This window comes from Haliotis asinina, chromosome 14 (assembly GCF_037392515.1).
Source record: "Haliotis asinina isolate JCU_RB_2024 chromosome 14, JCU_Hal_asi_v2, whole genome shotgun sequence".
NCBI classification, from domain to species: Eukaryota; Metazoa; Mollusca; class Gastropoda; order Lepetellida; family Haliotidae; genus Haliotis; species Haliotis asinina.
The window spans coordinates 26871246-26888050 of NC_090293.1; the positions used below are offsets into that span (position 1 = coordinate 26871246).

Below are 16805 nucleotides of genomic sequence, written 5' to 3' on the forward strand. Positions count from 1 at the left end.
ATTCGATTGCCCATATGGGTACAACGTGTGAAGCCCATTTTGGCTGTTTCTCGGCATGATATGGGTGGAATGTTGCTTATGCGGCATAAAACTAAACTCACTCACTCACGCACTCCACAAGGAAAACATGGTGAAATTTCATATGAAAACACATTTAATGCGAAAAGTACATTACAACCGCAGTATCGGATTATCAGGAGTAACGTGATAAAATACGACCAATAAGTCCAGGAGGATTATCAGGGTATAATCATGGATTAACTGTACATTAAGCTGACGGGGCCATAGGAACCATCTTATGGAAGTAAGGAGAATAATCATATGATAAGTCAGAAGATAAATGCACTAAGCCAGTGGGCCCACAAAAACATGCTTAGGGAAGTGACAAGCATAATCAGATGATAATTCGGGAATTGAATGTGTATTGACCTGGCGGGGTCACAAAAACATGCGTGTGGATACTAAAATGATAGTCAGTAGACAAATGTACATTATGCTGAAGGTGTCACAAAACCATACTTGTGGAAGTGTGTGTGTGACAAACAAATGATAATCAGAAGGTAAATGTACATCACGCTGAATGGGCCATAACAACCATGGTTGTGGAAGTGTGGAGAATAAAGAAATGATATTCAGAAGGTCAATGTACATCAAGAGCAAGGGGCCACAAAAAACATGGTTGAGGAAGTGTGTAGGATAATCAAATGATAACCAGAAGGTAAATGTACATTTAGCTGAAGGGGTCACAAAAGAAAACAAGCTTGTGGAAATATGTGTAGGATAATCAAACGATAATCAGAAGGTAAATGTACATTGGCCGATGGGATCCCAAATCATGATTGTGGAAGTGTTTGCAATAATGAAATGATAATCAAAAAGTAAATGTACATCCAGCTGAAGGGGTCACAAAAACGGAAGTGTGTTTATAACACCGTCAAGAAATGGATACCAGTATATTGTATTAAAGCATAACCACTATTCTTCAATACTGGGTAGATCGTCACGGGCACCTGCTAGTTTCTGAAGGTCAAGTAGCTTGCCATTACTGCCAGAACTGACATGACGCCTGCTGGTTTTGACTGAGTGCTTCCGGACCTGACTGGACATTGCGGAGGGTCCGGGGCCTCTCCCCAGCAGGATTGAGCCTTGGTTCGGAAGTTGGTGACCATGTACGACATATACTGTTGGTAGGTGTCGGGGATCACCCTCAGATGTCTCATACCGACGAGGGAGAGATTGTTGTAGCGGATGAAGTCTCCAGCTCTGAACTTGCATCTGCGGGAAATACATGTGGTAACATTATTGGTAAAAGGTAACGTGAATTTCGGTACGTATATACGCTGAAATGACTTTGGGAGAACCAGGGCACATTTTTGGCATAAGTGAACGGTAAACCCGAAGCGCAGTTATTTTCCAGCGTCATTGAGTTTGGACCAGACACTACAGTGATCAATATCATGAGCATCGATCTACGTAGTTGTAATGCGATGACAAATGTCAACAAAATCAGGGTCCAGACTGGCAGACCACTCGATTATTACTATTGCTGCTGAAGACAAATTCTAACACAGATTTTCACGATTCTAAAATGTATGGGATATTGGGTACCTCCTTATGATATATGGATGGCAGTCAGTTGCCCCGAAGGATATAGCTGTTGTGGGACTGACAGGTGTTGTCTGTTCGAGCAAGACAAACAGGTAGAGCTGATTCAGTCTTGGTGTCATGGGAAGTAGCCAGTCATACACCACGTCACCGGAAGTGATGTCAGTACCCCGGATGTTGACGATCATCCAATGGACGTAGGAGTTCTGGTCTGTTTGTCCGATCTCCGGGGTCGGGTCGTACATCATCAGTGTGTACATCCTGTCTGGAAAAAGATTATATAGTATGAAAATACAAAGTAGAGGATAAGGAGAATCATCACGTCATGTCTCTTGATCCATATGGAAATAGTATGATCATATAAGCACAGGAGTAGGCCACTAACGCCTTCTGTATCAGTTGGTAAGACGAGATGGTGCGCACTACGACGTCAAAGAGGTCGAAGTAAAATTTGAAATGTGCTTTTCCAGCCAGAATCACTAAATTCGATTAAAACCACATAACCATCCTACATGTTTGACATAGACAAGGGTGGTAGTCTAGTGTTGAAGGCCACGATTCAACCCCCCACATGGGTAAAACCCATTATTGGTGTCCACCGTGACATTGTTGGACTATTGCTAAGACCTGCGTAAAACCAAACTCACTCACTAACTCACCGATAAAGAGACCTCAATACGTTTTGCGATATATTCTTATTTATCAGACTGGCTATACTGTAAGGTGATAGTACAGATGTATAGCCCCACCCACTCACTCACTCGCTTACTCATTCACTCAGACTCATGGTACCTCTTTTCTTGCTGCAGCTAACCTTTTCAAACCTTACATCCTTCCTCCATGCCAGTGAAATCCGTCATTATGATAACACATTTACGCCTCGGTTAGTTTCATAGGGAAGCATTCACAGGTGCATAAACTGAAGGGTAAAGAAAGTATACACCAAAGTTTGACGTTGGTTGATATGAAATCAATAACCCAAGAAAGATCCCAAGTTCCCCCGAACTGGTGAGGTTACTAACCTCTAAGTGTGACTGACGGGGGTTGATCGAAGATCTCCACGGGAAGCAAGCTGACTTGAGGGGTGAGTCGGGCCTCCACAGCGCCTAGTAGTTCTCTGTTCTGATAGTCTACAGTGAAGTTTACAGGGCTGGAACGGAGACATTCGTCCTCTTTACCAGGCAGATCACTTATATTATTAGGACCAATAATCCAGAAAAATAAGAAGACAATCCTGGCCTAGATATCACCATGAGCATCGTGCTTCCCAATTTAGACACAAAGACACCCATAAACCAATTCTGCAAGCTTGGCCTCCTGATCCCGTTAGTTGCTTCGTACGACAAGCGGGTATGAGATCCCATTTTCCTGGTGTGATAAACAGTATTCTTCCCCAAAAGAGCACATTTTCTTGGTTTTCTAATTAATAAAGAGCGGTAACAGGTACTAAAATTACAAAGCTTCATGAAAGCTGCGTGTTGTAGCGGAAATATGAGGACCGACCTTCTCTGATACCGTCACACGATGTGTACGTTATAGCCGGAATATGAGGACCTACCTTCTCTGATACACTATGTCACACGATGTGTACGTTATAGCCGGAATATTAGGACCTACCTTCTCTGATACACTATGTCACACGATGTGTACGTTATAGTGGGGGCGCTGAAGCTGACATCAATGGAGACACTGAGATTAAACTTGACCGGAAGTGACGGGAGTCCTCCTCTTCCCTGGATGTAGCTGTTCATCCCTAGATGATATAGGTCAAATACAAGAAGCAATGAGCATTGGTAACATGTATGACATGCACATTTGCCCATATTATATTCTTGATCATTTGCATTTAAAATTATGAAGACAATTTACCAATGATTTTTGTCCTCAGAAAAACCTAAAGGCAGGAGGGAATGAATAAAATATAAGACAACAACAGTCAAAGTTAAATTCCTTTTAAATCCTAAAAGTATTCGCAAATGGGTTGCTGAAGATCATTTTTATCTCTGATATCCACAGGGGAGATAAGCGTTGGTTACTGAAGATCAGTTCTAGCCTTGATATCCACAGGGGAGATAGGCATGGGTTACTTAAGATCCGGTCGAACTCTGATATCCACAGGGGAGATAAGCATGGGTTGCTGAAGATCAGCTCTAACCCTGATATGAACAGGGGAGATGGGCATGGGTTACTGAAGATCCGGTCTAACTCTGATATCCACAGGGGAGATAAACATGGGTTCAAGTCTTTGAATGTCATTTAGAAGTGAAAATACATAAGAATGAAGATTTTTATGGATATCAACTTCTTTATGAGAGAACACAACGTTTCGGAGTTAATGCTTACTCCTTCATCCTTCACCTGATGAAGGAGTAAGCATTAACTCCGAAACGTTGTGTTCTCTCATAAAGAAGTTGATATCCATAAAAATCTTCATTCTTAAACATGGGTTGCTGAAGATCAGTTCTAACCCTGATATCCACTAGTGACTAGTGACTGTTGACCACTTGATTGTATTTTTTTGTCTTTTTTTAATTTACATAATTTTGCACAGTACAGTGGAAGCTGTCCAAACCTGCATTCATCGAGACTGAAGAAGTAATCCAGTGTAGACAACTTGCTGGGTTGTAGAACTGATGATGAATATACAAGCCACGGACGGGAGTGAGATTTTAAGCCGGTGTTGACAACTTTCCCAATTGGTCAGATGCGGGCCTTTGCCATAATGATCATAGGATAGATTTTTGTGCAACTTACACTGCCCATAATAGACTGGACATCTGTTCATAAAACCAAGTGACCGGATACGGGCTGCGGCATACTCATCGGTTGTTACCATGACTACGTTGATGCCATACGATTGCACTGCAACCATAAACAAGAGGTATGTGTAGTCGTTAAAACATGAAGGCTGGTGTGGTGAATGACTCCAAACATGAAAAATATTCTTTATGTAACGAGAGTAATCAATCTGTTTAAATGCAATTCTTAACTAAGCGTATGTCTTATAGCCGGTGATGCAAACAGGAGTAAACACTCTTGCTTGGTTTGATAATGTACAACACATTTGATTTTAAACATTAAGCTGTATTTGTGATTCACATGTCTGTACTTCGTCTAAATTTCCTCTCTTTGTTGATGAAGTAATACCGATGCGTTAATTTTCACACTCTTTTGGTTAGAGCTACACTCACTTCTTTTCCAACTATATGGAGGCGATCTGTAAATAAACGAGTCTGGACCACACAATCCGGTGATCAACAGCATGAACAGTTCTACCCAGTTAGGATACGATGCCATAACCCCGTTTGGAGCCTCGACAGGTTTGGGTTTACTGAAGTCCCAATTCCAACAAGGATCTTCGAGCATATTTTCCCACTCACTCACTCACTCACTACTCACTCACTCACTCACTCGAGAGCCCCAGCGGCGCCACAAAATCTCTGGCGAAGACGCTTTGTGTTTGGGGATCGAGTGTGCGGTAAAGGCTGCTGATAGAGGAGACGTCCAAAGGTCCCTGCTGCCGAAACACGACCCACATGTAAGGGTTCACCCGCTCCAGGGGGTTTAAAGGTCCAAAATGGGCAAATATGGTCTGGAACAAAGCATACGTAATCAAGTTCAATTAGAGCAATCTGTCGAGCGATACCCAATGTTAGAGAGCGAAAATACCATGTGACCAAGCTGTCGAACTGCCCGTTTTGCCCATAACAGTATGTGCATCAGTCCAGTCATGTATTTAGGTTTAACTAACATTGAAATACCCAATGACGAGGTTAGCTAAAATGGGGTTTAACGTCACACTTCAGAATATTTCGTTCATATTGCGACATGCATGCGTGTGTATGTGTAGCTGTATGTACTAAGCTGGGTATAGTGCCAGATCCGTGAGATACAATGTCGGGTTAAGCATGAATACCCCACTCAGACACATTATACTGACTCTGAGCCGACCAGTCCTTGTTGTACCCATTAAAGCCCAAAGCAGGCAGGGATCAACAGGTACCATTTTAGGTACGGTGTGACCGAGGATCGAACTCGCGACCGGACGGTTACTCTAACCACTACGCACCATGGATGCGATCCCTAATGACGATATGTAAGGAGTGTGAGAATGACTTAATCGTTTGGGATATTTAGCAACGTTTTAAACGAATGCTTGATGACGATCTGTTGATACATTTGCCTGTGTTGTATAACTGCGAGTTTGGAGTTACGAGAGACCACTGTTTTTTTATATCGATTGTTCGCCCAAAGAATACATGATACCTACATCTCCACCCTGCAGTCTGCCGCCGGCGACATTGATGTACAACGCGTGCATGAAGCTGAAGCCAACGTCATACATCATGACAGTGTAGAGGGCGTTCTGCTCCGCTGGCCACGTCACTTCCGGCAGCTCGCGCAAGTCAAAAGGGGGATATACAGTAGAACTCAGGGCGTCGATGGAGAAATATTGTGACCTTGTCAAAGGTACGTCCACTATCCTTCCACAGCCGGGGTATGTACCTGGTGATCATCGAAGAGTGAGTGAGTGAGTTATGTTTTATGTCACATTTAGTAATATTCCATTACTATCACGACAAGGGACATAGGCTATACACACTGTACCCATGTGAGGAATCAAACTAGGGCCTTCGGTGTGACGAGCAAACGCATTACCCACAAGCCTAAGAGAGAATTATGACTGTATGGAATTTAGTACTTTTTTTCCTGAGAGTTTTTATTGAATGACCATTGAAACGAGAGCTCCGCACCACCACCACCCCTCCCTCCCCTTCTCAAAAAGCTATGTCCGTTCCAATTATATAGTTTATAATGCGTTTTATGGGTACGTGAGTGAGTAAATGAATAAAAGGTAAGTGCACTTTCTATATTTAGACAAATATTTATACCATTTAATTGCCTTCCAGGTGTTATCAGTCGGGATATTTTGTTACTTGGTTATATTTTTGTTCTAAACCTTGAAAAGCATCACAATTGTTAGAACGTTTACCGCATTAGTGAGGCGTTGAAAGCGAGTCCGTGCCCCTTCACCACACAAGGAATGAATGGTGAACTGTACCCATTTACTCTCTGCCAGTATGTAAAGTTTAAGATGTAAAACAGGAAAGGAATAGAGACCGGTCTTATTCCTTTTGGTTTGAAAATGCTTTTGTTAATTAAATATTTCACAAAGTTCTTTTTACCTAGCTATGCAAATTTGGGTTGAGGTAGTCGTGTAGGACTTGCTTGGGAGCTCTCAAAACCAGCTCAAATGATAGAGGAGGGTTCCTGATGGAGTGCTAGAGGGTCAACACACATTTTTGTGAAAGTCAGCTTTGGCACCCCAGGAAGGGTAATCCCGTGAAAGGGTCATAGGGGATACATCATGGTTTGGAAATAGGTAAAAATGTGAATCAGAGCTGCAGCTCTCAAAACCAGCTCAAATGATAGTGGAGGGTTCCTGATGGAGTGCTAGAGGGTCCAAACACAGTTTCGTGAAAGTCAACTTTGGCACCCCAAGAAGTGTAATCCCGTGAAAGTATAATAGTGGATACATCATGGTTTGGAAATAGGTAAAAAGGGGAATCGGAGATACAGGTTTTAAAACCAACTCAAATGATAGAGGAGGGTTCCTGATGGAGTGCTAGAGGGTCAAAACACAGTTTCGTGAAAGTCAACTTTGGCACCCCAGGGAGGGTAATCAGGTCAAAGGGTAATAGTAGATACATTATGCTTTGGAAATAGGTGAAATTGTGAATCGGAGCTACAGCTCTGAAAACAAGCTCAAATGATAGAGGAGGGTTCTTGATGGAGTGGTAGAGGGTCAAAGCACATTTTTCTCAAAGTCAACTTTGGCACCCCAGGAAGGGTCATCCCATGAAAGGGTCATAGGGGATACATCATGGTTGGGAAATAGGTAAAAAGATGAATCGGAGCCACAGTTCTAAAAACCAGCTCAAATGATAGAGGAGGGTTCCTGATGGAGTGCTAGAGGGTCCAAACACAGTTTCGTGAAAGTCAAATTTGGCACCCCAGAGAAAGTAATCCCGTGAAAGTATAATAGTGGATAAATCACGGTTTGGAAATAGGTTAAAATGTGAATCGGAGCTACAGCTCTCAAAACCACACTGTCTTATCTTTGGGAGAAGACCCTGCTTGGGCCTAAGTGATTTTTTGCCACTTGCAGCAATATTCCAGCAACATCACGGAGCGGATACCAGAAATGGGCTTCACACATTGTACCCGTGTCAGAATAGAAAAAACCCAAAACCATTTCATTTCTTCGGCGTGACGAGCGAACGCTTCAACCACTAGGCTACCCCACCATCATCTGAGGCCTAAGAGATCATAGAAGAATAATGTTCCTCAGAATTGATCCGTTGAAGTTGAAATGGGCTTCACAAAGTTGTATTCATGTGGGGAATCGTACCGAAATCCTAGTTAAATAGTGCATCAGAAAGCCACCGTTAGAGAAATGACGTGAGTATTTTTTGTGTACACCTCAGATTGCTGCTGTGGACTCGTCCACATTAAAGGCCCCATTGCCCTGCCCGCATGAAACCTTTGTGGACCCATAATATTTACGTTACGTCAGTAGCAGAGGAAGCATATACTCACGGTCAGATCCATTAGGTGAAAATAGAATAAATCATGTAATGTTTCCGTGATCGATAATATGTTGTGCGAACTGTATTGAATACAGACGCGTAATAGAACAGCCTCCACATTAAATAGCATGCGCAAATGTATCGAAAAACCCAGACTGTCTAACTCTATACTAAACGTTAATGTGCAACAATCACATTAGAGTGTTCTCCCTTTGTCCAAGGTCTCCCGCAAAAACATGGCAATATCTTGTCGCAATGTGTATTAACGCAATATGAACTAATCATGTTTCGTTCTTTTATCATGATATGAAGTTAAAATCTATGAAACCGACTTCAGTTTCTCTTTAAATGTGTAGTGAAACAGATTAACGCTGCTTGAGTCACGACTGGTGACGATGTCGCTTACCTGGAAGAGTAATGGGGTACGTGACGTTAACGACGAAGGATAAGCCGCTGGCGTCGGCGGCGTTGTTTCCCAACAGTCGAGTGAGGAGGGAGGTTCCCGATGGGTCCGAGTTTCCACATACGAGTCCCCCACTGCCCGGTGGGCAGTCCGTCGCGAACCTTGTCCCAAACCAGTAGGCCGAGATGTTGGTGTAGAGGGACCTCATGGCCGCCAGACACGCCGCCTCATGCCGGACGCTGCATGGCGTCAACGTCTGGGTGTGGACATCTGGAGAACGATGGATGAATATGAACGAAATGAGAACATGAATAATTTCAACAGACTCACTATCTTCCCGCGGTGTGAAGAAATTTGTTGAATAAATTGAGAGTTTGAATCTGTACAGGTGTAAGGTATTACTAACATACAGACGTGTAAGGTTTACGTCTAGTTATACTCTTAACCCGCACAACCCATTTCGTAGAATAATTGATTGTGCTAGTTCAACAGCAATTATTTCATTTGCGAATACTTCAAACCACTCTAAAACAAGGAGGGAATTAAAATCGTCGCGTTTTGATGGTGACACTGTTTACAATCACACACCACGTTTGGGAATGAAATGATATAATTGTACTGAAGTCTTGAAGCAGCCACACGAGTCCCAAATACACAGGCACACACACAGACGCACACACTCACACACAGACACACATAGACACAGACACACACACACACACACACACACACACACACACACACACACATGCACGCACGCACGCGCGCGCATTGATATTTAATGCACATTTTCGACCATAAGACTTAGCACAAAAAATCCGTACTATTGGCCAACGATCATTTCTGTTATCCTCAACACCGGCAAATATGGTGAGTGAGTTTAAGTCCTTACTTTACTTTCGGTATTTCTAAAAGTTTAAAGGTTAGCTTTGTCCCATGTGCAGCGCAAGACGGTTTTGACGACGATTTATTTGTGAAAGTCGTTACTGTATCCTCTTTTAAAATGTCTGTCTGATTAAATGATTTACTTATATTATGACGTTACGACAACTTCGAGTCTTGCTGACTGAGCGGTGATAAGAAACGTCTTTATGAGGACATGATCTATTATTATGTGTCATTACACTGCTATGCCACAATCTGTTCCCTCATCCTTTAAATCTACCAATATCATCTTAAGTCAGTATGCAACGCCATTTTGAAAACCGCGCTCTCTTCGGGAGGACGTTGACCCACTGTTGGTTAGCGCCCGTCCGTCCAAGGCAACAGCTTACAAACTTTGAAAAGGCTCAGAGAGCGCTTTTGCATATTCAACTCCGTCTAGGGTGTAGTCTTGAAAGCATACAAATATTAGCCAAGCTCTTAACAGACCAAACGTAAGAAGTCCGAGTCATGATGAATGGTAGAGTGTAAGAACCCTTGTTCAATTGTTTGGCCACGGCGCTCTTCTTCAAACATATGGACATGTCGTACCAGTCACGTTGTGAATCTGATGACAATAAATTCTACTGTACATGGAGCATCGACACACATCAGTTTCACATGACACTTGTAACAGATACAAACAAGAATGTGTTTTGATAGATGATTTGGAGTAAATTTCTACAGGACAAAATATTTTTTTGAAGTCCATGTTTGTTTTGAGGCAGGTACAGAATTTAGAAGTGTATGTTAGAAGTAATTCTTATAGCTACACAATAGAATTATATATCTACCCGCAATATATTCGGGTAGATGACACTTTGATAGTTTTCTATCGAATAATGAACTAAGTTTGTATTGTGTTAGGAAAAGATTTAACATAAAATAAGGAATGACCTCTGAATGGGAGATGGTACTCGGAACAGAACAGTGAAAGGAAAGGCAACAACCATGCAGCATTCTTATGAACGAAGACGATCGTGAAACATGTGTATATATAGTTTATAACTATAGCTTGTAACAGTTGCTCATTATGGTGTGGTAAGGAAATCATATGTTTGGGGTAAGCTGCAGGCAGGATAGATCGTTGGCATCATCCGGCCACATTTCCTTCTCAGAAAACCAAATGAAATTTTCAACTATTTGACAAATTAATGATTAATTCGGACCGTATAACCCTGGATGCGTCAGATCACAGGGAAACTGGGCCCGTCCCTTATATCGCAATATTTAAAGCTTTGGCGTAAGTTTGCCAGGCGCAACGGAAACAGGGAACTAGTTTACAGAGGAAATTACATGAATTTCAACCATAATTATGACGTGAGCACTTTTCCAAAAGTGTGAGTTATCGCAGGTCAAGTCCTTTGATATTTGAGTTTTTGTCTTGAGTGTGGCCTTGTGGATAAGAGCGATAGAGTGGACGGTCGGGATTTAGATCACACCGCGTCATACCATGATGACCTTGAAACATGGTACTTGTTGTTACCCTGCCTCGAAATTTCCCATGAAGATCCGGGAAGAATAGATCTTCAGCGTTCCATACTTGTCGACTAACGGCGGGCTCGGCGACTCAGTTCGCGCAGGCCCCTAGAGATCACTGGATATTGGTGTGTATAGACAATACTTCTCATGTCAGCACCAGACCCGCGCTCTTAGTTTCACAACAAACGTCTGATACATGCATCGACTTTCCCCAGGGTTTTTTCCCCACTTTCAACAGATGGGTGATGATAACTGCGATACTGTTCAGTGTTGTGAAATTCAATCACGGAAGTCGGACCATTTTTCTCATCATATAAGTATCGGGTTCGATTCTCCGTATGAGTTATACTATATATAACACGTTATCATGGACTATCCATATTCACAAAATCGTTATCCATGTCATTATCAAGTACATATTACCTATATGCGATGGTGATTAATACCTCAAACCATTTGCATTAGAAATACGTTTTTGCACAATACATCTCTGGGTAATGTGTGTAAACTGATTGAAAGGCGAACTTCCCGACACATTCTATATCTAGATAAGTGTTACAAATACGGGTCTTCTTCTCATCACACTCTGTCTTGGCCATTCTTTGTACATTTCTTTATGGCTCCCTCTGGTGAATTGGAAAAAACCCCTGTCTGTTGTTCGAACCCAGTTGGTTTTGTCTACAGGCAGTTGTCACCAAAGTGGTAGCGTCTGAGCCGTGCACGACTTCGAGTTTCCTCACTCACCAATCTGACAAACCCTTATATAACTGGAATGCCGCTCATGTCGGCGCCATGACCTCACCTTTAGTCATTGTACAGTCTGGTTTTTTCGGTGTTACATCCTGGACCCTGTCGTTGTGCCACACGTTTGATAACCATCCGGTGACCCGTTCACAGCGGCGGTGGGGTAGCCTAGTGATTAAAGCGTTCACTCGTTACACCGAAGACCTGGTTTCGATTCCCAATAATGTGCAATGTGTGAAACCCATTTCTAGTGTCCGCCGCCGCGATAGATATTGATGGAATATTGCTGAAGGCGACGTAAAACCAAACTCACTCATTCACATAATGAGCCGGCCAGACCATGGAGTGTCTTCAGCAAAACGTCTTCACGGCCGTCCATTAAACACATCTAGAACGTCATTTTGGCCAGGAAATACAGACCATCCAACCACACATGAGACCGACAATGGCCCTTCAGTCATATCTTGACATGCATTGCCCAAATCAGCGAAGCTTTGTATCAACACATTTCCGAACGAATCGCCGTGAACTTGAGTTTCCACATTAACGGAGATTCTCTATATCAGAACTAATGGATAATGTGTGATGCGATAAACCAACCAATCATATCACGATCCGATACTTATACCAATGTCGAGTCCTACAGTAGCTACTTCCGGAAAGTTCTGTACACACATGCGATTCCTGGTTACTTTATAATGTACAAACATGGCCGCAAGTACATTTGGCACTATACAATAGCTGTTCACTCAAGCTTTATAATTCTGTTTAAAATGGGATTAGAGACGGAAAAATGTGCTAAAAACAATGTCACACACACATATAATTCCATTATTATTATGAATACACTCACACTGACTGAGTGACTGAGTGAGTGAGTGAGTGCTCTTAGAAATATTCCAGCAATACACCTGAAATGGGCTGCACACATTGCACCCATATAGGGAATGAAACTCGGGTCTAACGAACGCTTAACGAACAGGCTACTCAACCATCGTTCCCCTTTATATGAGTATCATTTACTATGAAAAAGAAGTACCCCTTTAAGCTCTAATAATATACTGAACAGCAAAAGAAACGTTTCTGCCACGCATTCAAATAAAACACATAAACGTTTATGAGATTTCATTATTCGAAACGTACGTTTCTTTTGTTGTTCAGTATATATGATAATTACGATTCGGCAGTCTCTCCATCAATTCATAAGTCTTTGGCATCACATAATGTGTGTATTACTCGGCAATGTGGGAAGAACAGGTTTTACAGGTCTTTGGCTGTTGATGACATGGGTGTAAGGATAAGTATACAGGTCTTTATTGTGAATGATGACACGTGACACGCATGTATTGATTGTGATTGATAAATTCGGTTTGTCCGTTTCAAACTATCTTAAAACGTTCGTCATGGTATGGGTGCTGTCATGTATAAACTATCTTAATTTACCACTGTGGATCAGAATAATTATAACGCTAAATAAAAATCAGTAGTAGTAGTAGTAGTAGTAGTAGTAGTAGTAGTAGTCGTCGCAGTCGTCGTCGTCGTAGTAGTAGTAGTATTAGTAGCAGTAGTAGTAGTAGTAGTAGTAACGCTAGGTATCAGTTTGTCATGTGCGAGGTTTCAACAAATGAAAATAGCAAATAAAAATGAAAGGACTACGCATTTGATCAAATGACCATGTAACAAATGTATAATGTATACAATATATCAAAAAACATATCGAGGTAAATACGTGTTCATCTTTTAACAAACTACGTATACATCAAGAAACTGTATAATATTTCTAATTCACTACAGTTTTCTGAGCGATAAAACTGAAATTAATTTTCTCCAAAATACAAAATTCCGCGATCTGTCCGATGAGATGCAAAGTGTTATTAATGCAAATTTGTAAACAATGACAATTCAGCTGATGCAATTAATTAACGAACAGCTGTTAGAAAAAACAAACAAACAAAAAACAAATAACCGCTTACTGTAGGAGATCGTCAACAGAAAGGCCAAGAGGACGGGTACCTGTTCCATGGTATCGTCTCACTATCACTCAGGTATAGCGATGGCAACTGTCTATAAAGGGTAAATCTGACCTACATACACGCCTATGATATCATGTTGATCATCAGCCACCAGACAAGTGTTACGACAGGGAACTTAACGTCTGTAAGCGCCAAAGTTGAGCGTTTGCGCAGACACTGTCTTGCGGAGTGAGACTGATTGATCACGTGATACTATTAATGTCATTAGGAAATGGCTCACGTGAAAAAAGGCAGGTTTATCTCTGAACACAAAATCGCCGCAGGGGTATTTGACATTCCGAACGGAGTCTGTTGATAAACATGAAGAAACTGCCTACCACAAACATTACAATGTGTTTTCAGCCATTTATTATAACTCAGAGTTTCATTAAAAATATGTCGTTTGAGCTGTAGCTGACAATGTATCTGTATATCCAAAAACAAAACGAGTGGTTCAAATACCAGATCCCCTCATACAGAATTATTCTGTGTTGGTCGAAACAATACCGATGCTAAGAAGAAAACATTGTAATAACAAGGAATACATCCCAGCACTTACATGATAGAGCTATCACTAGAAGAGCAATGAGAACGGGCACCTGCACCATCTCTGTCGTCTCTCGGTATGAGTCAGATATTGTTATGTCATCTGACCTTAAGGAGTATATGTGACCTACATGTACTCACTGACCAGTACTACGGCAGTGACACCCTAACCTGTAAGCCCCACAGACGCTCGCTTCCAAACGTGGTATTTGTTTAGTACATGTCAGAGTTAGTGTTGAAAAAACACACAACAGAAATGCCATCTGAAATTGTTCATTGTCGCGTGTAAGAAGTTTTTTGTTTAAAAAATCGCATATGCTCATACGTTTAAATAAAAAAATGTATGTTATTTAGCAGCTGTATCTGGTCTGAAAGTAAAAATTAAACAGTTGTTTTCCAATTTCAGATCTCAGAGATTGACTTTGAGTGGAAAAATCCGTATCCATGGTTAATGAAAATCTTCATGAAAAAAATTACAGTCGCTTCACTCATCTATTAATTAAAAAACAAATGTCATTATAACCATAAAGTTCACGTGAAAAACACTTACAGGACGAGACCGTAAACAGCAGAGCGAGTAGGGCGGTCACCTGCGCCATCTCGTCCGTCTTGAGTTAAATGACTCTTTCTAGCGGGTAAATACAACCTACATATAGCCTAGTGTGAGGAATCCAGACAGCCTACATTGGCAACTATTGCACCATGGAAGCCCCTACCACGGATGTCATGTCTCTGGTACCACGTGGTTCCTGTCTTTTATTGAGGCCAGTTTAAACGCTGATTTGGTTGGCTGGTTGTTTAACGAAGCATATAGTGAGTGAGTTTAGTTTTACGCCGCACTCAGCTATATTTCAGCGATCATCCTGAGCATCGATCTGCGCTTTTGGGATATGATGATGTGTGTTCACCAAATCAGCAACCCGTCTTACTACAAGCATAGTCCCCTTTTGTGGCAAGCATGGGTTGCTGAAGATCTGTTCTACCCAAGATCTTTATGGTCTACATCAAACACTAAGTAATCAATTATTCATCATGTATGGTTAGTTTTTTTCCGGATGTATGTATATTTACTTAGGACGTCCATATTTATATAAACACTTAGCTGTCCGTGCATATATAAGTTCTTGGACTGTTTGTGAAGTAGCCTAGTGGTTAAAGCGTTCCCTCGTCACACCATAGGCTCGGGTTCTATTCCCCACATGGTGACGCCCATTTCTGGTGTCCCACGACGTGATATTGCTGGAACATTGCTAAAAGTGGCGTGAAACCATACTCACTCACTCTTGGACAGCTTGAAAAACAGCCTCTGCTGCCTTTATTTAGCCAGCAAATAGAAAACCCTCCCCCAAAGTTCAACGCACTAGGGTGTGGTTGAGTGAATAAATGTCACTGGTCCCCATTTCTTCGCTGGAGTTTCTGTTATCTCTGAAAAAATTTGGGTTTTATTTTTCCAATTCTAGCAAATACAGAAATCTGCACACAGGAAACTCCCATCTTTCTCCAAGTAAGTTTTTTTCCCGGAATTAAATAAAGGTAATTAAACATGTAATAAGTTTCAGTTTAAAATACACCATAGTTACCACTTTAAACTGAAAGAAAAGCGCTCTCTTTAATCACATAATTACAAACATCTACACGTAATACTGCTCTATACACGCAATACTGCTCCGTACACGTAATACTGCTACGTACGCATAATACTCCTACGTACACGTAATACTGCAAAGTAGACGTAATAATGCTACGTACGCATAATACTGCTACGTTTACGTAATACTGCACCATATACGTGATAGTGCCATGTACAGGTAATACTGCTACCTACACGTAAACGGTATGAGTAGCTTTGAAACGTGTAATGTATTACAAGAGTATATACACTTATAGTGATACTATTTCATACAGGTGTAACATGTAACTACAATTATATGTTGTGTTGTATGCAATTATAAAGCATTGCCTGAACTGCTATTACTCATTCTACTTTCTCACAGTCTTCTCGCCACTACACATTAACACAGAAAATGATTTTGCAGTTTGACTTGCTACATAAACACCAAATATGCTGACTTGTTAAATGTGTATAATGCTGTTCCACGACCAAAAAGAAATAAAGTGATGAAAAAAGAAGCTGTTACCAGTGTATAGACGCATAAGATATTACTGGCATGTACACGTATAGGACATTACTGGTATATACATGTATTAGATATTACTAGTTTATACACGCATAAGTTATTACTGGTATTTTTATGCATAAAGTATTACTGGTATATACACATATAAGGTATTACTAGTGTATACAGGCATGAGATATTACTTGTATATTCATGTATAAGGTATTACTGGTATGTGCACGCATAGGGTATTACTAGTGTATACAGGCATGAGATATTACTTGTATATTCATGTATAAGGTATTACTGGTACATACACGCATAGGGTATTACTAGTGTATGCACGCATAAGATATTAGTTGTATATTCATGTATAAGTTATTAC

At 41.2% G+C, this 16805-nt stretch overlaps 2 protein-coding genes across 2 annotated transcripts in view; both read right to left on the reverse strand.

Annotated features, from left to right (window-relative positions):
• The window catches only part of LOC137261141 (protein YIPF3-like), a 291821-nt gene that overhangs the window by 250319 nt on the left and 24697 nt on the right, over positions 1-16805 (reverse strand). The gene's annotated exons all lie outside the window — the stretch shown is intronic.
• LOC137260735 (uncharacterized) lies at positions 1014-14902 on the reverse strand. The gene is made up of 10 exons (XM_067798315.1): positions 14854-14902; positions 8602-8868; positions 8206-8220; positions 5876-6111; positions 5017-5197; positions 4360-4467; positions 3223-3358; positions 2628-2755; positions 1609-1870; positions 1014-1275 (listed from the first exon to the last, which is right to left on the reverse strand). The coding sequence occupies exons 1-10, from the start codon at positions 14900-14902 to the stop codon at positions 1014-1016; spliced, it is 1644 nt and encodes a 547-aa protein (XP_067654416.1).

Coding starts and splice junctions, on each gene's coding strand:
- LOC137260735 (XM_067798315.1), bottom strand. CDS start 14,902: ATGGCGCAGGTGACCGCCCTACTCGCTCTGCTGTTTACGGTCTCGTCC. Junction 4,468..5,016: donor GGCGCCGCTGGGGCTCTCGA/GTGAGTGAGTGA, acceptor TTATGGTTGCAG/TGCAATCGTATGGCATCAAC. Junction 3,359..4,359: donor TCCAGTCTATTATGGGCAGT/GTAAGTTGCACA, acceptor TATATCATCTAG/GGATGAACAGCTACATCCAG.